At 52.1% G+C, this 24,161-nt stretch overlaps 2 protein-coding genes across 2 annotated transcripts; one reads left to right on the forward strand and one right to left on the reverse strand.

The window, feature by feature from the left end:
* Nucleotides 1-9,168: 9,168 nt before the first annotated feature.
* Nucleotides 9,169-16,493, reverse strand: NOL9 (nucleolar protein 9). The gene is made up of 12 exons (XM_029283489.1): nt 16,329-16,493; nt 15,469-15,694; nt 15,009-15,136; nt 14,233-14,368; nt 13,431-13,527; nt 13,210-13,307; nt 12,673-12,834; nt 12,006-12,288; nt 11,589-11,700; nt 11,018-11,195; nt 10,522-10,655; nt 9,169-9,434 (listed from the first exon to the last, which is right to left on the reverse strand). Exons 1-12 carry the CDS (start codon nt 16,491-16,493, stop codon nt 9,318-9,320), a joined length of 1,836 nt encoding a protein of 611 aa, XP_029139322.1. The 3' UTR covers nt 9,169-9,317.
* Nucleotides 16,494-18,370: 1,877 nt separating this feature from the next.
* Nucleotides 18,371-22,914, forward strand: ZBTB48 (zinc finger and BTB domain containing 48). Its single transcript, XM_029283490.1, has 10 exons — nt 18,371-19,030; nt 19,423-19,712; nt 20,012-20,123; nt 20,434-20,526; nt 20,964-21,050; nt 21,149-21,303; nt 21,405-21,541; nt 21,808-21,972; nt 22,171-22,259; nt 22,621-22,914. Exons 1-10 carry the CDS (start codon nt 18,371-18,373, stop codon nt 22,912-22,914), a joined length of 2,082 nt encoding a protein of 693 aa, XP_029139323.1.
* Nucleotides 22,915-24,161: the final 1,247 nt, after the last annotated feature.

Genomic DNA, 24,161 nt, shown 5'->3' on the forward strand with positions numbered 1-24,161 from the left:
GCGAGACCAGTTGTTAAGCGGGTCTTGCCTCGTCTTACGACGTTTCTTGCCACCGTTGTTAAGTGAATCCCTGCAGCTGGTTAAATTAGCAACACGGTTGTTAAGTGAATCCGGATTCCCCATTTTGACTTTGCTTGTCAGAAGGTTGCAAAAGGGGATCATGTGACACCACCACCCCCCCGGGACAGTGCAACCGTCCTAAGTACAAGTCAGTTGCCAATCATTTGTATTTTGATCACGTGACCCTGAGGATGCTGTGACAGTCGTTAAGTGTGAAAAATAGCAGCAGAAATTTTGGTCGTAAGCTGAGGACCGCCTCCAATTAAAGGCCTCGGGTGCAGTTACAAAAATCTGAGTGTTGTGTGCTGATCACAGAGAACTAGAACTAGATAAAATAATACAAAATAAGGCCAAGACAAGATACATATTTGTCCAGATTTTAATACATCATAACATAACATAACATCACAACACAACATAACGGGCCAAAAAACATCTTTGCCCAAAATCCTTTTTTTTTTCCCTCTCCCTCTTTCAAAATTCAGTTTTTCCCAGGCCAATCCAGATCAAACAGCCCCCTGGTTTTAAAACTTAAAAAAGACCCTCATCCCCCCAAAATGGAGAAAAATCATCCTCTGTACCTTGGCACGCCTGTAAAATTTGAAACAAATCTGAATTCTTGGTTGATTGCTCCAATTTTGATTTTTTTGTTTGTTTTTGTTCCCCCCCCCAAACCGGCTGTTTCCTTTGGAAGGAGATTTTTCAAACCGGCCTGGGCAGAATTCCCAAATCCCATTCTAAGAGAAAGGGGTGGGGTGGGGGCGCTGCTCTCTTTAGTTGCCAATAAAATCTGAATTTTTCCCACCGGGCCTTCTCTGCCCCCCTCATTGAGCAAAGGGTGGAGGACACCCCTGGCTCCCGAGCCTGTCCTGCCAGCCTTGAACGACCCATCTACCCCCCCCTCCCGTTTCAAAGCCCCAGACAACCACAGGAAAATCCAGGTTTGCGGGGGAGGGGGCTGGGAGTCAGACAGGGGAGTCCAGAACAGAGACCCCCCCCCTCCCAGCACCCCCAAAACTCCGTGAACTGTTTCCTTCTGAGCTCTGAGTAAACTCAGCCCAGCTAACCGGCGTTCCCACAACACACCTGGCCTGCCTGCCTGCCCGGCTTCCTCCACCCTTTCCCTGCTCGGGGTGGAGGACACCCCCCTCCCCAACCTTGTCCAGACAACCTCCGGTGGGGGACTGGGGACGCTGCTCGCCTTCCTGCCAGCCTTGAACGACCATCTACTTCCCTCCCCATTTCAAACCCCATCCATGCACAGAAAAATCCAGATTTTTCTTGGGGGGGGGGGACTGGGAGGCAGACGGGGGGGTTCAGAACAGAGACCACCACCCCCCACTCCCAGCACCCCAAAATCTCCACGATCTGCTTTCTTGCGAGCTCTGGATCGCCTCTTCCCAGCTAGCCCATGTCCCCCCGGACGCGCCTGACCCGCGATCTTGGAAGACCCCCCTTCTCCACGACCCCCGAGCCCTGCCCGGCCTTCCGCCACTCTTCTCTCCCCCCCCTTCCCGGCTTGTAGCGCCGGCTCGTTCTGGCTCGGCTTCCGCGAGGCTGGGAGGCCGCGAGCAGGCGAACAAAGGCCGGAGGGGAGACGGAAAGCAGCAGAACCCCCCCAGACTCACCTGGCCGGCAGCAGCGGCGGAGCTTGGCAAGGCGCGCAGCGCTCTGGATGCGGTTGCAGCAGTCTTGGGGACGGCGGGGGGGTGGGGGGAGACTCGAGGGTTGACTCAGCGGCGGGGGGGAGGGGAAGAGCCGGCAGCCAGGAAGGGCAGCCGACAGCTGAGCCAGACGGATCTCCGCCTGCTTGCCTGCCCGAGCTTGCAGCCGTCCTGGCCGGGTGCCTTGATCGCACCCGGCCCTGCTGCGTTTTTACGCGCCGACTTGCTGGCTGCTGCTGCTGTCTCTGGTGCTCCCCCAGCGGCCGGCTTGGGAAGCCCCCCCCCCCCGGCTGGCAGACGGAGGAGGGGGGTCTGGAAGCTTGGCTGCGGGGCTTAGCCGGGATTTTAGCGGGAGGAGAGGGGGGGGAGAAGCTTCCGGGGGCAGCTGGAGAGGCAGGCAGGCTGGCTGGCCGTGGGGAAGCGCTGCGCAATCGTGCCAGCCAGCCAGCCAGAGCTGGTGGGGGGAGACCGTCTGGACTGTGCCCTTCCAAGCCAGGGTTGGGGTGGGGGTGGGGGTCTCAGAGCTGAACAAAGGGGTATTTTATTCTCCCCCTCCCCAGCAAGCGAGTGTCGCTTTGCATTCCCACGACAAACGCTGCCCAACAAAGGAGTCACCTTTGGCATACAGGCTGGGACGTGGACAGCGATTGGAAAACTGGGGACGGGGGGGGGGGTCCACCACCAGGTGGGAATTGCAAGACACCGAACCAGGATTGGGGAGGCAGCCTGGATGGAGAAATGAGACAGAGGGGGGGGATTTCTCTTTCTTTTAAAGGTAGTTTTAAAAAGATATTTTTAGGGTGTTTTTTTATATATAGAGAGAGCCTTTAGGTTCTTTGAAAGATGTTGCTTGGATATTTTTTTTTAAACGTATTTTTAAAAAAAGAATGTTTTAAAGGTTTCTTTGAAAGGCAGTTTTGTTTGTTTTTTTAAAGATGCTTTTTTAGGTTTCTTTTTAAAAGATACAGGTAGTCCCCCAACTTACAACAGTTCATTTAGTGACCGTTCAAACACTGAAAAAAGTGGTTGTTTTTCACACTTACAGCCATTGCAGCATCCCCCCCCCCAAGATCACATGATCATAATTCAGATGCTTGGCAACTGACTCGTATTTATGACGGTCGCAGAAACCAGGAGACGGTGAGTTCTAGTTCTGCCTTAAGGCATTAAAGGTGGCTGGGTAACTTTGGGCCGATCACCAGGTGACGGTGAGTTCTAGTCCCGTCTGGGTGACTCTGTGCCAATCACCAGGCGACGGTGAGTTCTAGTTCTGCTTCAGGCATGAAAGTATCCCCACAATCGTGTGATCAAAATTTGGGTGCTTGGCAACCGGCATGTATTTGCAACGTCCTGGGATCATTTGTGATCTTCCCAGCTGCCTTTTGACCAGCAGGGTCAGTGGTTCAAAGCCAGACTTGCTTAACCATGACGTGGTTCACTTAATTGCAGCCGTTGCGAAAAAGGTCATAGAACTGGGCGTGATTCCCTTAGCAACCGCCTTGCTTTAGCAACCAAAGCTCTGAACCCAATTGTGGCCGCAACCCGAGGAAGCACCTGTATTTGAGAAGCCCAGCCTTATGGGTCTGGGGATGAGTAAGGATGAGTAAACCGGGCCGGCTGAACCGATAAAAGCCCAGAACGGTGACTCAAGCAGAGAGTCAACGGACACTCCCTTCTAGGAAAGCCTCCTCTGTTGTTCTTTGTTGCCACGGCAACCTGCAACAGGGCCCATCTCGGAAACAGCTGAGATGTCAGCTTGGGATTTTCCCACAATCCTTTGCTCCTGCAGATGCCTGAGCTCTAAGCGCGCAGTGCCACCTGTTGGTGCCAGGAGGGAAACGCAGCTCTACATCACCACATCACCAAGGGCCGCTCTGATGCCGATGGATGCCGTCACACACACACATGAAGTTTTATCATGGAGTAATGACATGATGCAAAGACAGACAGACCTTGGCAGGCAGGCAGGAGAAGAGACGCTGCCAGCGGGACAGTCTGATCAGAGTCCGAGGAGCCCACAGCTGGATAATAGAAGGGGCAAGGAGCTCCCTTAGTTTCTCAGGCTGTGAAAAGAGACCGCGGGAGATTTGTACTTTCAGACTTGCAAGGCTGTTGCAGGGGTACGTGGGAAGGATCTGGGAAAACAGGGAAAAGAGACACAGCCAAGGGAAGGGTTAGATAAGAGATAGCACAGCCCACTGGTGAATAATGGGTGGAAAAAGAGATTTGGAAGACAGCCTAATTTCCTGGGCCATGAAGGAGAATGGGGGAGGATTGTACTTCCAAACGTAACACATCATCGTAAACCCCATGACCAGAGAATCCACAAAACGTCACCGCTTCAGGCAACCGACCCGCAGAGATCAGAAGGAAATATAAATCTAATTAGTAAGCAATCAGTGAAATAATGAATAAAGAATAAATAAAAGTCAATAAATAAACGAGGTGGCCAAACCACGAGCTAAAGCGGTCGAGATGCTTTATGGCTGGGGAAAAAGAGCAGTGGGATCCAGAAAGGACTTAAAAGCCTCACCCCAGATTTGAGAAAAGCACCCCCCAAAAAACATCAATGCAGACGATTTTTCCTGCAGGGATAATAAAATGCAGTTTTACGGGAACAGGAAATCTGATTAAAGGAGGGGAAGAGACAGGCTCCCCACGGCTAATTTGCCGGCAGACACACAAATTATAATCTGGCAGCAGAACCCGCCAGGAAAATTGTGGGTATCAGCGCTGCGTCCGGGTCTGGCCAAGGGAAGGGGCTGGCCTGCAGCCAATTCACACATTACGAGAGGCTGACCTGGGTTGGACCTCTGCTTTTTTGGCAGGAGTCTGCAGATGAGCCCAGGGGGTTGTCGTTTTTGTGGAATGCTTAAATACCCACGTCCCTTAGGAGAGCAAGAGGGCCCTGGCTGGGGAGGATGGGAGGCGCAGTACAAACCAACCTGAAGGAATTGAGCAGGGACTCCCTCAGCAACTGCAGTGATTCACTTAAGAACTGGCAAAAGAAAGGTCGTAAAACGGGGGCAAAACTCACTTAACAAATGTTTCACTTAGCAACATAAATTTGGACCTCAATTGCGTTCCTGAGTTGAGGGCTCATTGTAATTCCTGTCTGCAAGCTCAGTTCTTCCGTGTTGCAAATTGGAATTATCCCGTGTCTAAATTTGGGGGGTGGGGGATTTAGAAATGACATGATAGCATCTTCCAATACTTGAGGGGCTGTCAAAGAGAAGAGGGGTGTCCACCTGTTCTCCAACACACCTGAAGGCAGGACAAGAAGCAATGGATAGAAACCAATCAAGGAGAGAAGCAACCTGGAATGAAGGAGAAACTTCCTGACAGTGAGGACAATTAACCAGTGGAACAGCTTGCCACCAGAAGCTGTGGATGCTCCATCACTGGAGATTTTTAAGAGATTGGACAGCCATTGGTCTGAAATAGTCTAGGGTTGGACTCGAAGACCTCCAAGGTCCCTCCCAGCTCTGGCATTCTGTATTCTGCAGTAGCTGACGGAACACCCTTCTGGCCAGGATAGATCCCAAAGCCCATGGGGCACTACTGGTGGGCAAGGGGAATTACCTTGACAGCTCTCCTGTTCTCAGCACAGCTGGGATTTTGGCACAGGGGGACGGTCTCCTCTGCTACGGCTGGTTCATCTGGAATTAAAAAAAGAAGACGAAGACCCCGTTTAATAGTCTCTGGCTAGGGAGTCCTCGGCTTATGAACACAGCTGAGTCCCAGATTTCTGTTGCTAAGCTAGACGCTTCTCCTAAGATTGATAAGAGAAGTGTGTGTGTGTGTGTGTGTGTTTATGTGCGGGAGAGAGAAAGATAGAGAGGAAAAAGGAGGAGAGAAGGAGAGAGAGAAAGACAAAAAGAGCAAAAGAGGGAGAGAAAGAAAGAAAAAGGAAGAGAGAAAAGAGATCGAAAGAGAGAGAAGGAAGAAAAAAAGAGAAAAAAGAAAAAGAGAAAAAAAGACAAAGACAGAAAAGGCAAAGAGAAAAAGAGAAGAAAGAAAGAAAGAAAGAAAGAAAGAAAGAAAGAAAGAAAGAAAGAAAGGATGGAGACATGGGCTGCCCACGCTTCGAAATTTTTCTGGCCAGACCCCCCCCTTCAGACAAAGGCCCTCTGTCTCCTCGTCTATCCTCAAGCACTTAGGAACAGCCGCGCTATTGGCCAAACGGCTGGGCAAAATTATTTCTGCCCGACAATCTATTATGAATAATAAGGGAAGTGGAAACAGGCGGTTTTTCAGCCAAGAAAAAGGCCACCGCCGTTTGAGGAAACCCAGTTGCAAGACTGGGAGATAAATGGAGGAATGGGGGGGGGGGAGGAAGGGTCCCTAAATTGTAGACAACAGACTCTAGCCAAAATAATAAAAAAACGTCTTTGCTTCTAGCAAAAATACGTCTTCTGCTGCTTCTCAGTATCGTGGAATGTTTTTTTTAAACCCATTGAGGTCATCTAGTCCAGCCCTGTCAGGATACGGGGTCACAGTTTATCCACTAGGCATAAAAACAGGTTTTGCATTTCAACCATCCCACAACCAGATCACATAATTACGCCATTATGCCTTCATCGGAGGAGGAGGGAGAATTTGATTTTGCAAAACAGAAACGGCCTCCCAGCAGGGCTGAATGCACGGGGGTGGCCGTCCCGTCCTTTTTATCTTCCCCCTTTCAACGCAGACACAAGCAACAAAAGGAGTTTTGTGATGCCAACATCTGGAGCGGAGCACAAAACATAAGGATTCTGCGAAATAACAGAGCTGGGAGAGGCCTTGGAGGTCATCTAGTCCAACCCCCTGCTCAGGCAGGAGAGTCTATCCCAAACGAAGTCTTTTGCACAGATTGATACAGACAGATATCTAGCATAGCTAAATAAGATAAATAGTGGATGATAGATAGATAGATAGATAGATAGATAGATAGATAGATAGATAGATGGACACAGAGAGAGGGAGGGAGAGAGAGAGAGAGAGAGATGAGAGAGAGATATCTAGGAGAGAGGAAGGATAGATAGATAGATAGATAGATAGATAGATAGATAGATAGATAGATAGATAGATAGATAGATAGATAGATAGATAGATAGATAGATAGATGGACACAGAGAGAGGGAGGGAGAGAGAGAGAGAGAGATGAGAGAGAGATATCTAGGAGAGAGGAAGGATAGATAGATAGATAGATAGATAGATAGATAGATAGATAGATAGATAGATAGATAGATAGATAGATAGACAGACAGACAGACAGAGATGGACAGATGGAGAAATAAGACAGAGAGATTAGAGAGAGAGAGAGAGAGAGAAAGAGAGATGGTCCTATTGGTCAACTGGAAAAAGAAAGGTCTAGGGTCACCTGCTTGAGCAGGGGGTTGGACTAGATGATCTCCAGGGTCGCTTCCAACTCTGTTATTCTATAATCCCAGATCAATTAATCAGTGGAACAGCTTGGCCTCCAGAATTTGTGGGTGCTCCATCAACTGGAGGCTTTTAAGAAGAAACTGGACAACCACTTGTCTGAAATGGCCTAGGGTCTCCTGCCCGAGCAGGGGGTTGGACTAGATGACCTCCGAGGTCCCTTCCAACTCTTGCTGTTCTGTCATTCTCTAAGGCAGTCCCCCTTCTAGCCGTCCCCGCCTGACTTACCCTCCAGGTCCTGGGCGATGTTGAGCGTGGAACTCCAGGAGAAGCGCCCCGCCATGCTCGCCTCCAGGTCCATCAAATCGGGGGGCAGCACCTCCAGTTCGTAGGCCCCCCTCTTTTTCCAGTAGAGAAACATCTCGGAGCAGCAGGGGAAAGAGGCTCCGGAGTTAACCCTGAGTTTCTTCCCTCCTTCGAGATCGTCGGAAGCGGCTTTCTTGGTAACTCCTTAGGTGGGTCACCCCCCCAAACTGAAACCCCCCCCAAAAGAAGAGCCGGTTTTGGGGGGACAAGAAGCCCATTCAGCCCCTGCAGAGCCGGTGTTTCTGGGAACTGAGTCGGGCGGGCGAAGAGAAACCCAGCAATGTTCTCCAACTCTGGTCTGGACAAAAGACCCTTTTTCTCTCTTCCTCCTACGGACCTCGGACGGATTTTACCGTCCGTCCGTCATGAAAGGAATCTCAAGCCCAAGACGAGACGGACAGACGGAGGGCGGGTGGGTGAGGGAGACGGACCAGGGGGGAAGGCAGGCCCGGCTGCCCCCCCCGCCTCCCCATCCCTGGAGAGGCGAGGGCAAGCCATGTTGGTTCGATGGGAGCTTGCAACACAAGCCCCCCCCCGAAGGCTGGCTGCGTGAGCGTGCAAAAGAGCCCCGAGAAGTAGACGGATCAAGCCAGCATCGGACTAGACACTTCAGAACGACGGGCAAGCCTGAGAACGGGCAGTCCTCGACTTAACGACCGCCGCAGGGAGAATTCCCACGGCTACATGAGTTGTCGGGGATTTTACGACTGTTTTTGTTGAATTCTAGGCATGAAATCTAGATGAGTGACTTTGGGCCAATCACCAGGAGACGGTGAGTTCTAGTTCTGTCTTAAGACAGCAAAGGCGGCTAGGTGACTTTGGACCAATCACCAGGTGACGGTGAGTTCTAATCCCACCTTAGGCACGAAAGCCAGCTGGGTGACTTTGGGCCAATCACTAGGAGGCTGTGAGTTCTAGTTCTGCCTTAGGCACGAAAGCCAGCTGGTTGATTTTGGGTCAATCCCCAGAAGACACCATAGGGGTGTCCATGAGGTTTCCCCCCCTCAAAAGGAATGAAGCTGGGGTCACATGACCGAGAGGAGGGCGGAGCATTCTGCAGCCTCTCCAGCCCAGGAATGCTTTTATGGGATTAATTCCTCCAGTTCTGGCTTATTTTCAACCCTAATTTTGCTGTTTCTGCTTAATTTTTTGTTTTTTCTTTCCTTCGGGCAGACAGTTGGCCACTGGATATAATCCTTTTTCCGATGATGGAGAGAATAAAAAGGATTATAGATTAAATAAACACGCAGCCTGGCTCTATTGTTCTGGGCACCGCAAAGCAACCCACAACCTCGTGGCTTCCTTAACAAGCAGAATTTAGCCACAGACTGCACTGGTGTGTCTGTGTGTGTGTCTGTGTGTGTTTGGAAAAAAGTGCAAATCCTGCTAAAACGACAAGGCGCACCACTTTGCTGAAATTCACACTCAGGCACCCCTCGTCCCGAGAGTGGCAAAGCGGAGTTACTTCTTTCTTTTGGGGTGCAAGAATTTAATGTACTTTTTTAACATCTGGGGGGGGGATTGTTTGTTTAAAAAAAATTTTTTTTTCTTGGGCTTTCGTATTTTAACTTTTTTTTTTTTTACATAGAAAGTAAGAACTCAAAACAAACAAACAAAAAAAGAAAAATAAGATTTTCAATCTAGATTTCACAGCCTCCGACCGGTTCTCAAAGGCATGTCGAGAATCAGATTAACCCGCCGGGTTTATACAAAATGTTTTAATTTGAGCATCGTGACAAAAATACGCTCGTCGCGGAAGGGAGGAGCCAAATTTGGCCAAGGGAATGGCAGGGAATGACACGCGCCGGCTTGCCGATGGAAAGCCCGCTAGGTCCCGGAGACGAATCCTTCCCCAGGAGGAATTCACAGGTGACGGTGTTCCCTCCTCTGTAGATGTTTCTTAATTTTTAATTTCCCAGCACCGGAAACATCGTAGTTGTAATCCGAGGTGACGTAAGGGATCTCCCCACCGGTCCTGGCCTAAAAACAGAGAGAGGCAGGGAAAGAGTGGAGCAGATGCTGTTATGGGGCGCTAGTCCTCATGAGATGCTTCGAGACGCCGAGAATCCAGGAGACAGGTTACCAAATGCTGCTTGGATTAGATAGATAGATGATAGGTAGATAGGTAGATGATAGATAGATAGATAGATAGATAGATAGATAGATAGATAGATAGATAGATAGATAGATAGATAGATAGATAGATAGATAGATAGATAGATTAGATAGATAGATAGATAAGATACATGACGGATGGACGGACGGATGGAACAGCCTGCCTCCAGAAGTTGTGGATGCCCCATCATTGGAGTTTTTCAAGAAAAGACTGGACCACCATTTGACCCAGATGATGTAAAGATCTCCTGCTTGAGCAGGGGGTTGGACTAGATGATCTCCAAGGTCCCTTCCAACTGTTATTTTGTTATTCTCCAAAGCATCCGAGGGAGGCAAGAAGCAACGGATGGAAGCTTATCGTGGAGAGATCCACCTTAGAACTGAGGAGGAATTTCCCGATGGATTTGCCTAAACGACCATGTGATTCCCTTAATGACCAGTGATTTGCTTAACCACCCCAGGGGAAAAAGGGGTCGTAAAATTGGGCACAGCCGACTTAACAATTTCTTTGCTGGGTGATGGAAATTCCGGCTCCAGGTGTTAACTGCAGTCATGAGGACCGGCAACTTGATTTTTTTAATGGAGCAAAGCCGGCATCACACGAGACCCGTTCTCCTCCTCCTCCTCCTCCTCCTCCGGGATTGTATGCTACAACCAGATTCCCACTCAGGCCTCTTCGTAATTCACCCTCCATCTTGGGAGTCGTGCCCCTTTTACAAAACAAGGAGTGCACGCAGATTCCTTTGAGCTTCTGCGTGGCTGCCCACATTTGAGTTTGACCTCAAGCCTGCCGGCCGGCTAAAAAAAAAAACCTCCTGTTATGCATAACTAAAGCGCAGCGAGGGGGATTAAAAGAGATCAGCTCTTTGCTGCCTGTTGACATTTGCAACGGATTTGACAAACCGCCTTTTTCTCTCTCCGCATCATCTTCAGCGGTCCGCCGTCCACTTACTTGGTTCAGAAAGATGCAGTTCGGGATGGCGATGTTCCCAATCAGCAAACAGTTCACCCGGCGTAAGATCTCCGGAGCCACCGGCGTCAGGATATAGTAAAGCTTGCGGGTCATCTCCACTCCTCGGACGATTCCTATTTTAAAAGAATAACATTTTCAGCTTTCAACCTCTGGTTATTTAGCAAAGGATACGGTTAGATCCAAAACGATCGTCAACTATGGCGATTTTGTGCACTTCAAACTCCCAGAATTCCCCAGCAGGCCAGTCAATTTGGGAGTTGAAGCCCACAGGTTCCCAAGATTGGACACCTCCACTCTAAAGAAAAAAACAGGATTTAAGGCAGTGCCACTGTTAACTCTGAAGGGCCGCTAAACAAATTGAGGACTGCCTGCACAGACTATCCTGCAGGAGAAGAAGATAAGGATTGATGGATGATAGGAGCTCTTTTTGTTCATCCAAATAAACATGGAAATTAATGCAAATCAGACCCCTTACCGAAGCCCAGGCAATCGCAGAGGGGGGTCTGCGTCAACACCACAGGACCCTCGGCTTTACACGGGATCTGGTCTGGCAGGTGGCACAGGCCGACCCAGCTGGCATTGAGGGAGCACAAGATGTGGGTTGGCTCCACGTCGACGTGGATCACCTTCAGGACAACGGCGCTGAAGGGCACCTGGGAGACCCAGAGGAAAAAGAGGGGGGGTCAATTCGCTTTTTGTTCTACGGGGACACTGACAGAAGGGAATATCTGTGGAACTGTGGGGTCCTTGGTACTCTCTGAGCTTGGTGGTTTTCTTGCAGACATTTCATGACCCAACTAGGGAACATCATCAGTGCTAGAAGGGGGGAAGAGGAGGAGGAGGAGAAAGGGAGGAGGAAGAGAAGGACTGTGGGGTCCCTGGTGCTCTCTGAGCTTGGTGGTTTTCCTGCAGACGTTTCATTACCAAACTGGGTTACATTATCAGTGCCGGGCTGTACAGGGATAGCCAGGCAGCATGGCCATCAGAGAGATCCCCCATTTCCTCTGCCTGTCAAGGCTGGCAATTCGCCCCATGCAGGGCCTTACCTGATAGGGCACCAGGCTGGGCAGGGGGACCACCGCTTCCAGGTCGGGCGGCTGCAGCTGGCCCAGGTAGCCCACCATAGTAAGACTTCGCAAGGTGCTGCTGTGCGCTCGCCTGCAAGGACCAACACAGAGGTACATCTGAGACAGGAGCCTCGACTTACGACCAAAATGCAGGCGAAATTCCTGATGCTCGGTTTTTGCCCCATTTTATGACCTTTCTTCCACCATAGTTAAATGAACTGTTGTAAATTGAGACTGCCTAAATGAATGGTCGTTAAGTCGAGGACTTGCGTGTATCATTATGAATTTAATCAAGAAAATGTCAGGGAAGGAGTGTGACAAAACGTGTTTAAGATCTGAATTCTTTTCTTTTTCGGCTGTGCTTCCCGTCTCTCCGCGCCCCGAGCCAATACCTACCCTTTGCCGGGGACTCCGGCGCCCGGAAAGTTTGGCTGGACACACAGCAACTGATGCCCAGGCTGGGGAGCATGGGAGCCTCGCTGGTTCCGGCAGTGTTCCCAACTTCCGCCGGGATTTTTCCTTTTGAGGGAGGGCTTCCCTCGGGTGTGCAGGCCGGCGGTGCCGCGGATGTAGTCGGCGGAGAGCTGAGGCATGTCTTTGAAATCCTCGGTGCTCAGCTGGACCACGTGGGTGGGCGACAGCACGCGGATGGTGTCGATCAGGAGCAGCAAGCCGGCCCCTTGGGAGACAGGAGGAGAACCAAAGGAGGATGGAGTGGGGAGGGCAAGGGGCCGGAATGAGCCAGGAAAGAGGGATCACACAGGCTGCGAGGGTCTGCTTTGGGAAGCCCTGGGTGGTCTCTGAGCTTGGTGGTTTTGTTCTGGACGTTTCATTGCCCAAGTAGGGAATGTCATCAGTGCTAGAAGGGAGGGAGGGTTTGCAGAGAGGAGGAGGGGGAGAGGGACGAGGACTGTGGGGTCCTTGGTGTTCTGTGAGCTTGGTTGCTTTCTTGCAGACCTTTCATGACCCAAATAGATAAAATCATCAGTGCTAGAAGGGGGGGGGGGTGTTGCAGAGAGGAAGAGGGGAGGAGGGAGGAGGACAGTGGGGTCCTTGGTGCTACCTTTCACCCATCCCATGGTGTTGACCAGCAGAGGGACGTCTCTCTCGTAGCCTCCAAAGACGTATTTCAGCGTGTCGAGGTAGCGCTCGGTGTCGTGCTCGCAAGAGTTGTCCCCGTAGAAGGCCATCTTGCGAGGGGGGCGCTGGTGGGTGAACGGCGGACCTGAAGCAGAAAGAGGGGCCAGGCCGAAATTCCAGTGGTCCGAAGGCGGAAAGGTTAATGATAAACATTTGGGGGTCGGTGGGGAGATGTGGCACAAACAGTTGTGGAACATCAGGTGCCCTTCATCTCTCTCTCTCTCTCTCTCTCTCACACACACACACACACACACACCATCCATCACCCTCCCTTAATGACCAACTTGCTTAGCAACAGAGATCCTGGATCCCATTGTGGTCTTAAGTCGACCTCCCCTCTCGTTTTTCTCTACTGCTGCAACATCCCAATGTCAAAAGTTCCTCCGGCTCTGTTTCTTTGCTTCTTCAAAAACTGATTTTTTTCTTAAAAAAAAAAAAAAGAACCCTGCAAGGCACCTACCCAGAAGGGGTTCCCGCACGTTAACCAGGGAGATGCAGCCCGGTGGGGTGAACTCCGGCTGTCCCAAATCGCATTCCAAGTATTCGAGGGAGGGAAGGCTAGGATTTAAAAAGAGGGAGAGAAACAGTCCAGGAATAATTCAAGGGGAAAAAAAACCCAATACAAAACAAGAGACCAAGCTTAGGAGAGAGCCAGAGGGGGGAGGGGAGGGAAACACTCACCAGTTTAATAAAAGATTCATCAGGTATCTGTTGAACGTTGATTTTCCGATGCTTTTGGGGCCACAAACCAGGATAATCGGGCAACCTTCATCTTCCACTAAAAAGCAAGCAAGAGAACCTGGATGAGATTTTGGGGTGAAGATGCAAGAATTCAGCACAGGGGAAGGGAATTCAGAGCGCAGGGAGTCCTCAGCTTACGACCGCAATCAGGGACCGAAATTTTTGTGGCTGAGTCGAGAATGTTGTTAAGTGAGTTTTGCCCCATTTTACGACCTTTTTTGGCCACTGTTGTTGTTAAGTCAGTGACACGGCTGTTCAGTGAATCTGGCTCCCCCATTGTCGGAAGGTCACAAAAGGGGGTCCCAGGAGCCCAGGACGACGCAACCGTCATAAATACGAATCAGTTGCCAAGCGTCCTGAATGTTGATTGTATGACCACGGGGATCCTGCGATGGCCGTTAAGCGGGAAAAAGGGTCCTGACTCCCTTTTTTTCAGCGCTGTTCTAACTTTGTGAACAGCCACTAAATGAATTGTTTGTTAAGTCGAGGACTATCTGTATTATTGTGTAAAAGTAAAAAGTTGAGGCTGTGTTTTATCACCTTATTCTACTGCACCAACAGGAGTTGGAGGTCAATGGGATTTCCCCCCCCCTTTTGCTCCTGTTTTCCTGTTATTTTCTTTGTGTTTTGATCAACTAATAAAAAATATTTGACGAGAAGAAAGCAACCCTCCCTCAAAAAACAGGTCTGTTCCTCAAGGTGGGAGGGGAAACCCCCTCCCCAGTGTTTCTGGGTGACTCACCCTGGCAAGCGTGGATCAGCTCGCCAATGGCCGAACGCATGCTCTGGGATAGCAGCAGGCCTCTGCCGGGCTCCAGCCTCTCCAGGCCGGCAGAAGCCAGCACGGGGTCTTCCAGGATGGAAGAGAAGGCCTGTTTCTGGAGAGGGAAAGAGAGGAGGGGGATGAGCCAAAAGGGGCGAGGGGGAGGCCGAAAGGACGCTGGGGAAGGGTTGGTAGGGGTCTTCTGCTCTGCTGCTCAAAGCAGTGCTCAGCTGCAGAGTGCTTGGGACACAATTCTTTCTCTTTCTTTCTTCTGTTCCTTCTTCTTCTCTCTCTTTCTTCCTTTCTCTTTCTTTCTTTTCCTTCCTCCCTCCCTCTTGTCCCCTTCTTTTCTTTCTCTTTTTCTTTCTTCCCTTCCTTCCTCTTTTCTCTTCCTTCGTTTTTTCCTCCCTCCCTCCCTCTTTCCCTTCTTTTGTCCCTTTCTTTTCTTTCTTTCTTTCTTTCCTTCCTCTTCTTTCTCTTTCTTCCTTCCTCTTTCTTTTCCTCCCTCCCTCATTCCTTCCTTTCTTTCGTCCCTTTCTTCTTTCTTTCTCTTTTCCTTCCTTCCCTTCCTTCCTATTTTCTCTTCCTTCGTTTCTCTAACTTTCCTTCTTTTCCTTCCTCTCTCCCTCCCTCTTTCCTTTCTTTCTTTCTTTCTTTCTCTTTCTTTCTTTCTTTCTTTCTCTTTCTCCCTCCCTCCCTCCCTTCGCCGTCGTAAGTCGAGCACTGCCTGCACTGAGGCGGCCATAGGAACTCACTTTCGCTCTGAAAACCTGGGAGAATTCCGGGTGGCTGAGGATGAACTTCGTCGCTGGGGTGTCCAGCTGTTCCAGCAAAAGGATGGAGCAGTGGGGCACAAAGCTTTTTAGCAATCTGCACCTGGCCTCTGAAAAACAAAGGAGACACCCAGAGATTTTATTTATTTCATCACATTTATCTGTTGCCCAACTCACCACCAGGGCATTTACATTCTTAGAAAGGTATCTACAGCCAGTTTGGTTGGGCTAGAAAGCAGGAGACGGTGAGTTTTAATCCTGCCTTAGGCATGAAAGCCATTGGAGTGACTTGAAGCCAATCACCGGGAGGTGGTGAGTTCTAGTTCTGCCTGAGTGACTGGGTTGCATTGGTTCTCCACCTTGAGTTATTCATAAACACCGTGAGATATAAATAAGCAAAGACATAGAAATAAACACCCCGGGTCCCCTCGCTGCTCCTTACCCCGGGGCACGAGGTGCGCTCGGAGAATGGCCTTGGCTTCCAATTTCATCTCCTTCTTCGATTTTTCCGTGCCCTCCTTGCCGGCAGCGGCTTCCACGGTGAGGGCACAGTAGGTGTGGGGGGAGAACAGATCGTAAGGGGGCTGGTCTGGAGCAATTGTGAACCCCAACACCTCCACGGATCCATACAGGCAGGTCAGGCGACACTTTCCCGTGAACGTCAGAGTCTGGGGAGAAGAAGGCGGAGCAAGAGTGGAGATATGAAGCCACCGTTGTTAACAGCTGGTCCTTGACGATCCATTTAGCGACCGAAGTCAGAACGGCACTGAAAAAAGCGGCTTTGCATGATTTTTCACAATGAACGACCGTGGTACACGTGATCGAATTTCGCTTGCTTGGCAACTGACTCATAGTTATGACGGTCGCAGCGTCCCTGGGTCACGTGATCCCCTTTTGCGACCTTCCGACCAGCAAAGTCAATGAAAGGGGGGGGATTCACTTAATAACCACGTTGCTAATTTAACCAACTGCGGTGATTCACTTAACAACCGTGGCAAGAAAGGTCGTAAAATAGGGCAAAACTCGCTTAACGACTGTCTGGAAACGTGGGGCTCAGTTGTGGTCGTAAGCCGAGGACTGCCTATATGAGTTATTTAGTCCTTGGGGTCGGCAGAGGGGGGCCCAGCAGGGGACAGGCAGCTAAAGCCCCCCAGAAAGCAGGGGAGACCCCCCCAAAATCCACACACAACGACCTGGGGATTTAAATAGCAGCCAGACGCGGAAGCAGCTTATAAACAGACTCCAGGCCCCGCCCCCAAGGAAACCCCGCCCCCTCATTTGCATGACCCCGCCCACGCTCACTTGCTCTGAGGGGAGCAGAACCGCCGCGCGGTTTTCGCCCGCCGCGGCGGCCGTTAGCGGGGCCGGTTTAGCGGGGAGCTCCGGCGGAGGCGCTGGAGGCGGCTTTTCTCGGCGGGCCGTCCCGTTCTGGAGCCGCTTCGGGCCACCCGAGCGGCGCTTCGCCATCCGGACCTCACCGGGAGCCGCGAAGAAATCTCCACAGCGACCGCGCGGCCGTCCTCTCGCGAAAAACCTCGGCGACTCTCGCGAGAGGTCGGCCCGCCACGCCTCTGGCCCGCCTCCTTTGGTGCTCGTAGAGCTGCGGCAGGGTAGACGCGCCCCTTCTTCAGTTGGATCCCATCTCCCGAGAATGTTTCAGCTAATAAAAAGAAGCCAGAAAAAGATATATGAAAAGCGCAAAATGAGGATTTTTTTTTTGATGATGGGAGGGGGGGGGGAACACCTTCCACTTCGCAGACCTCACAAATCCTCGAGTTCCCAAGGAGGATGCAGTTAAAGTTTTTAAAAGTTTAATTCACAGAGGAAAGATTTGATTAAATATTCATTTCAGAATAACAGAGTTGGAAGGGACCTTGGAGGTCTTCTAGTCTAACCCCCTGCTCAAGCAGGAGACCCTAGGCCATCTCAATCAATCAATCAATCAATCAATCATAACAGAGCTGGAAGGGATCTTGGAGGTCATCTAGTCCAACCCCCTGCTCAGGCAGGAGACCCTAGGCCATTTCAATCCAAGGAAATGAAATCACATAGAGGATTAAGGACTTTTGGGAGAGGTGTGGACTTCAACTCCCAGGATTCCCCAGTCAGAAAAGCTTATGCAAAAACGTTAATGTCTGTTTTAAGAGCGTTGGACTTCCAACCCGCAGCAAAAATTCTGGGAGTTGAAGTCCACCCATCTTAAAATAGGTAAAAAATTCAGTTGTTTTTTTTTTAAAAAAAGTGGGCAAAATAACACGCCTCTTTCTAAATTAAATCCCTCCCCCCGGAATCCCCATTGCCACCCATGCACTGGCTGGCTGGGAAGCATGGGTTCAGTGGTGCACCGTCTCTTTCCCCCCCTTTTACACAAAATCACAATCAGCACGTGGCGCCGGGAAGGGGGCGGGGCCGAAGGGCGGGGCCCGCCCTCTAATTAGCATGCCGCGTCCCCTCCGCTCGGTGACGTCACGCGCGTCGCTGCCTGTGCCAAGATGGCGGCCCCCCGCTTCTCTTGCCGGCGGGCGCAGTGAGTGGGGCGTGGGCGAGGTGAGCAGGGGGCTTTGGGGAGGGATGGGGGGTCTTTATCGGCTGATAGGGCTCGGAAGGAGGCAGAGAGAGCCCTTCTGCGGGTGCTATATGCCGGGCTGGGAACGATGGGTCCAGGTGGGTGGATGATGGGTCCATCCCTGCAGGCAGGGCTGCTGTTGCAAGAAGAGGCGCGGGGGCGGGACTCCAGAACCCATTGCAGGCCCATTGCACGAGGACCCTCTTCCCACCTTTGCAAAGAACCCCAGGCCGGGCTGGAGAGGTGGGGGGGGGTGGGACTCTAAGACCCATGAGCCTCTGCTGGCCTTTGGGGTTGCATGCCCTTTGCATACCCACTGCCTGTTCATTGCATACCCATTGCACGCAATTCCTCTCCCCACCTTGGCAAAGAACCCCAGGCCGGGCTGGAGAGGTCGGGGGTGGGACTCTAAGACCCATGAGCCTCTGCTGACCCCTTGCATGCTCATTGCACACCCAATGCACGCAGTTCCTCTCCCCACCTTTGCAAAGAGCTGAAGTTGCACCAGTGGGGGCGTGGGACTCTTTTAAGACCCATGCGCCTCTGCCGGCCCTTGGAGAGCACGGCATGCTGGTTTCCTTAGGGGGTGCAAAAAACTGGCCCTTCCGGGCTCCCATGGCTGGCTGGGGGAATTCTGGGAGTGGAAGTCCAGCCATATTTAAAATGGGTTGAGGTTGAGAATCCCCCACCCACACCAAGCCCACCCGTGGGGCAGATTCCTCATGGGCCGTCGTCCCCTCCAACGGTGTCCCCGTCCTCCTCCTCTTTCCAGGGTGCCATGGAGGGTGTGTTTGTCAAGCACAGCGTGCGGGTCCTTCAAGAGCTGAACCTCCAGCGGCAGAAGGGCCAGTTCTGTGATGCCACCCTGGCCGTGGGCAGCCTGGTCTTCAAGGCCCACTGGAGCGTCCTGGCCTGCTGCAGCTCCTTCTTCCAAACCCTCTACAATGGCGCCACCGGCAAAATCATCCTTCCGGAGACCTTCCTGGAGGTTTTCACCCTCCTCCTGGACTTCTTCTACACCGGACACCTGGCCGTCACCTCGGACAACCGGGACAAGCTGCTGGAGACGGCCAAGGAGCTCTGCGTCCCCGAGGTCATCCAGCTGTGCCAGGAGTTCCAACCCGGCCGCTCGGAGGAGAGCGGCGAGCAGAACGGCGAAGTTCTTATCGACACAGAGCCCGATGCCACCTCGCCGGGGGAGTCGACCTGCGAGGCGGCGCCCCCCGGCCCCCCAGCATCGGAAAGTCCCCGGACCCGGGGCGTCAAAGGAGCTCAGGGGCCACGGGACGGCCCTGCTCTCCTTTGGGGGAAGTTGAAAAGGGTCCCCAAAACAAACCTTGTAAGCCGCGCAGGCGACGTAAAGGAGAGCCCGGAATGTAAGGAACTTAAACGGCCCCTGAAAAGTGAAGCCGCCGAGGACGCGGGCGCCAGTCACGAGGTGGCGTGCGGAGTAACGTGCTCTCTAGGAATTGCCCTTGTCTGCTCCTGACCTAGAAAATGGGGGGGGAGAGAAGCAAGGAGAGAGATTGGGGGGAGGGTCTTGAAAAACCGGGAGTTTCTCTGTTTGAGGAGCAGGGAATTTGGGGTGCCGTGAGAATCTCCCCTATTCTGAATTTTTGGGATTTGGGGCAAGGCAGATCTGCTAAATCTTGCTAAAAATGGGGACGTGGTTGCGGAATTGGGGACGGGTTCAAGTCACTACCTACTTTTTTTTTTAGTCTTTACCTTTATGTGTTTGCACTGGACAAGGAGCTAGCCCTTATTGAGGACAAAATAAGAGTGCTTCTGCCTTCATGGGTATCTACAAGCAGCCATGTGCTTCCTTCCCAGCAGGAGACCCCAGAGGTCCTGGGTTCGAGTGATCTCCCCTCGGAAGATCACAACGGAGGGAGGGGGAAGGATGACACGGATGAGGATTACGTCCCGGATCAGAAGAGTGTCCGGGTGAGGAAGAGGCCCTCGTTGACCAGAACCTCCCGCAGCAGCTCCAAAACCGGCGGAAACAGTCACCGTCTCAAGGCTGCGGCCCTCGGGCCCCGCCGAGGGACGGCTGAACCGGTTGAATGTCCCACCTGCCATAAGTCTTTCTTGAGCAAGTATTATCTGAAGGTCCACAACAGGTAAGCTTGGAGCTCTTGTGGAGGGAGGGAAGAAGGGAGGAGGAGGAGGAGGAGGAGACTTCTGGGAATTTGTGGAAGGAAAGTGGGTGGGGGTGTCTCTGCTCTCCCTTGGGTTGTTCTCCTGCCTTGGGGTGGAGATAGCTCTGTGCTTTATGAAGCAGGCTAGGGGGAAGGACCATTGATCAACCTCACTCCCTGGAATGATCAGTGATCAACCTCACTCCCTGGAAGGACCCTAAGCCCTTCCTAATTGCTAATTTGACCCAGTTTTTTTGCTATTTTCCTCCATCCCCTCAAAGGAAGCACACGGGGGAGAAGCCCTTTGAATGTTCCAAGTGTGGGAAGTGCTACTTCCGGAAGGAAAACCTGCTGGATCACGAAGCCAGGAACTGCGTGAGCCGTTCGGAGCAGGTATTTGGGATGGCGGGTCTTTCCCATAGCTGGTTGGAGAGCCAGAGAGTCACAAGACCCCGAGACTTTGGGGCTTGACGCTAGAACCGAAACAGGCCTGCAGAGACTACGTTTCACCTCCTGCTTGAGCATAGGGCTGGACTAGAAGACCTTCAAGGTCCCTTCCAACTTTGTTGTTCTGTTCTTCACCTACTTGCTTTCCAAACAGGGGTTCCAAGTGAGCCTCCTGGGACAGGGGACTCTGGGACGGCCCTCCCTCTTTCCAGCCCCCACTGATTTCCCTCCCTCTTCCCTCCCCCCTTTCCGCCAGGTGCACACCTGCTCTGTCTGCCAAGAGGTCTTCAAGAGGCGGGTCGAACTCCGGCTGCACATGGTGACCCACACGGGCGAGATGCCTTACAAGGTCAGCCTGCCCTGCGCTTGAGTGGTGCTGGGTGAGGCCATGCACTGAGAAATTGCTCCCAAAGGCGCGACAGCCCAGCTGTGGCTGGATCCATGCTTCCCTGCCCTCTTCCTTGCCTTCACAGTTGAGAAGTACAATACAAGCTCAGTTTCAGGGTGGTTGCATCATCACACTAAGCCAGGTCACTAAATGAACTGTTGTAAGTCGAGGATTATCTGTATCTGGAAATTGACCTACATTAAGAAAGAATTTAGGGTCTGCTGCGTGTGCTTGTTGTGTTCTGCCTCTTTTTCCTGTGGTGGCCACTTCCAGCCAGGAGTTGCCAACCCAGCCCTATCGGCAGGCAGGGGGAGAGGGGGGCAACGCCTCCAGTCCTCACCCTCTCCCCTCCCTCTCGCTGGCACCTTGGCCCTGAGCGGTGCCCGTCTCTTTTGCAGTGTTGCTCCTGCATCCAGCAGTTCATGCAGAAGAAGGAATTACAAAGCCATTTGATCAAGCTGCACGGCGCCCCTAAGCCACACGCGGTGAGCAGGCAGAAGCGGGGTTCCCACACTTACACACACACATGCAAACTCGTTCCTCGCCCGCCTTTCCTCATCCGGACCCGTCTCTCCTCCTCTAGTGCTCCTCCTGCTCCAAATGCTTCCTCTCGCGCACGGAGCTGAACCTGCACGAGGCCTTCAAGCACCGCGGCGAGAAGCTGTTTGTCTGCGAAGAGTGTGGCCACCGCGCGTCCAGCCGGAACGGCTTGCAGATGCACGTCAAGGCGAAGCACAGGTGCCGGGGGGGAGGAGGCGGAGTGGCCCGCCAGGCTGGGATGAGATTCGGCTTGCTGGGGACGCTGCCGTCTTACCTGACGGCACTTCCTGTCTTGCCAGGAACGAACGGCCGCACGTGTGCGGATTCTGCCAGCACGCCTTCACCCAGAAAGCCAACCTCAACATGCACCTTCGCACCCACACCGGCGAGAAGCCCTTCCAGTGCCACCTCTGCGGGAAAACCTTCCGCACGCAAGGTAAAGGACGGCGGACCAATCCTAAGTCACTAAGCAACGGGGCAAAACTCGCCTGTCTCACTTAGCGTCAGAAATGGGAGGCTCAGTTGCGGGCGTACGTTGAGGACCCCCTGTTGATGCCACAAGCTAAATAATCAGGCGACCAGGATCGGGTCTCTAGGGGAGAGGGTCTCTCCATCCAAGCTGCAATGGGTCGCAGGGGTGAGACAAAGCCACACCGGACAGATTGATCTCTCGTCGTCTTACTTTTTTGTCCTCGTTCGCAGCGAGCCTGGATAAGCACAACCGGACCCACACGGGGGAGCGTCCCTTCAGCTGCGAGTTTTGCGCCCAGCGGTTTACCGAGCGAGGCCCGTTGTTGAGACACGTGGCCAGCAGGCACCAGGAGGGGCGGCCGCATTTCTGCCAGATCTGCGGGAAAACGTTCAAAGGTAACGGCCGGATCGGGAAAACCGGTGCAGCTTTTCCCGCGCTGCGACTAACAGCAAAGAAATCTTACCGGGTGGTGCCCTTTCCTTGGGGAGCAGGGAAGGCCTGGCTGACTCCAGGCAGCCCCTCTTTTGGGCTCTCTCTCTGTGGGGAATCAAAGGTGGAACCCTGCCACCGTTTAACCAATTTTGTCCCCGTAGCGGTGGAACAGCTGCGGGTCCACGTCCGCCGACACAAAGGGATGCGGAAGTTTGAGTGCACGGAATGCGGGTACAAATTCACACGGCAGGTATTGTGCGTGTTTTGCCTTCTTTTGTTGTCGGCCCGAGGTGGGAAGGAGTTCTCCAAAACCTTCTCTGCCCCTGCTCAGGTCCTTGGCCCGAAGTCCCTTATCTCAAAACAATCCAGCCAAGAATCCAGATGTTCTCCTTTTTCAGCAGAACATCTGTTGCCTCGTGAATAAGAGATCTATAGCACAATTGTGTAGTTAGAGCATCCCAGAGCAGGGGGCTGGACCAGAAGACCTCAGAGGTCCCCCTTCCAACTGTAATCATTGTGTCCTGAAGGCCCACCTCGCGGTGATGGGGTGGTTGAATGTTGGGCCCTTCCTTGCCCTGGCCTTGACCTTCTCCCACTCTTTCTCCCGCCAGGCTCACCTGAGACGCCACATGGAAATTCACGACCGGGTCAAGAATTACAATCCTCGCCAGAGGAAGCTACGCAACCTGGTCATCGAGGACGAGAAGGTGGTGGTGGTGGCCCTGCAGCCCCCCAACGTCCTGGAGGTGGGCTCCGCAGAGGTGATCGTGGAGGCCCTGGCCCAGAGCGCCCCAAACGTGGATCTGCCCACCGGACAGAGACTCTGCTCAAACGAGAGTTTGGGCCCCACTGAAGTCACGGAACAGTCCTTCCTCATAACCATCCCGAACGACTGTGGGATGTAGCGGCATGCCCCCCCTCCCACCGAGGACCCTCCCCTTAATAAAGATTAGCCAAACATTTGTCTGGAATGGTCTAGCGTCTCCGGCTTGAGCAGAGGGCTGGACTAGAAGACCTCTGAGGTTCCTTCCAACTCTCTTATTCTGTTGTTCAAGCCTTCTGGTGACACTTGTCACATTGTACGGGCCATTCTCCCCCCCCCCCAATTATGGTGTGATTAAAAGGGAGGGGAGAAAACATGGCGAAGGGGCTCTCAAGCTGGTGTCCTGGAAGACAGCATTGTTAGTTTGGACTTGGTTAACTGCTGGTTTGCTACACTGAGCACAGCCATGGGGTTAGCTTGTGGCTTAGCACACGTGCCCACCAGGAAAATAGTACTCAGTTTACCACCACAATGGAACCCAAACCTTTCCGTTGCTAAGCAAGGCAGCTGGGTTGAGTTTTGACTCATTTTATAACGTGTCGGCCGAGCAAAAGGCAGTTTCGGGGCTCCGGTTTTCAGCAAAAATGGCCGGGTTTTCACTTGTCAAACTATTCACGCCCTGTTACACAACCTGGCTGTTTCTCAACTTTGCAAACGCAATTCTTTACCCATTTTTACAAGAGGTTTTTGCTCATCAGAGGAGCACAGCAAACCAGGAATGGTGGCTTATTCCAGCCCTGAAAGCAGGTGGCAAAAGGCAGAGATTTCGACCCACAAATAACATTTTTTTTTTCTGTTTTCCAAATAGTGAATTTCACCCAGTGGGGGACCGGATGGAAATGCCTCCCTTTTGTGGTGTCTTTTTTTTTTTTTTTTTGCCTTCCCCAAACAGATTCCGGCAGCGTCAGCCACGTCTCTTTTATTTGGCACGTTTCAAGTTTTCGAAAAGGAAGCTTTACCAAACCCAGAATAGTTTTGCTTCGAAGGAGCGAGAAGTCTACAGTACTTTAGGCCAAGTGCAAGGACTACATTTAAACATTCAATAAATACAAAAATTACCCCTCCCTCCCAAGCGTCCGGCTTGGAACAGAGGTTGCAAACTGTCCCCTCCGTGGAACAGCCCAGCCACAAAAAAATATATATAATAATTCTCATACATTGGAAGGTATTAAAAAGCGGAACCACCAGCAGGGTCTGTAAACGGCTGCGTGGGAAACGAGCCCCTCTTAAGATACAGGCGGTCCTCGATTTAGCGACCACAAAGGGTGCCCCAAATTTTGACAGTGAAAACATTTGTTAAGTGAATTTTGCCCCATTTTACAACCGGAT

Source organism: Protobothrops mucrosquamatus, unplaced genomic scaffold (assembly GCF_001527695.2).
Source record: "Protobothrops mucrosquamatus isolate PMUCROS unplaced genomic scaffold, P.Mucros_1.0 scaffold109, whole genome shotgun sequence".
Lineage (NCBI taxonomy): Eukaryota > Metazoa > Chordata > Lepidosauria > Squamata > Viperidae > Protobothrops > Protobothrops mucrosquamatus.

What these genes read in the sequence shown, in the direction of transcription:
- ZBTB48 (XM_029283490.1), top strand. Translation starts at nt 18,371, where the DNA reads ATGGAGGGTGTGTTTGTCAAGCACAGCGTGCGGGTCCTTCAAGAGCTG. An exon ending in ACGCGGGCGCCAGTCACGAG is followed by an intron (nt 19,031 to 19,422) that starts GTGGCGTGCGGA and finishes CTTCCTTCCCAG; the next exon opens with CAGGAGACCCCAGAGGTCCT. An exon ending in CTGCGGGAAAACGTTCAAAG is followed by an intron (nt 21,973 to 22,170) that starts GTAACGGCCGGA and finishes TTGTCCCCGTAG; the next exon opens with CGGTGGAACAGCTGCGGGTC.
- NOL9 (XM_029283489.1), bottom strand. Translation starts at nt 16,493, where the DNA reads ATGGCGAAGCGCCGCTCGGGTGGCCCGAAGCGGCTCCAGAACGGGACG. An exon ending in CCCAGGTTTTCAGAGCGAAA is followed by an intron (nt 14,369 to 15,008) that starts GTGAGTTCCTAT and finishes TTCCCTCTCCAG; the next exon opens with AAACAGGCCTTCTCTTCCAT. An exon ending in CGTGCGGGAACCCCTTCTGG is followed by an intron (nt 12,835 to 13,209) that starts GTAGGTGCCTTG and finishes TTTCTGCTTCAG; the next exon opens with GTCCGCCGTTCACCCACCAG.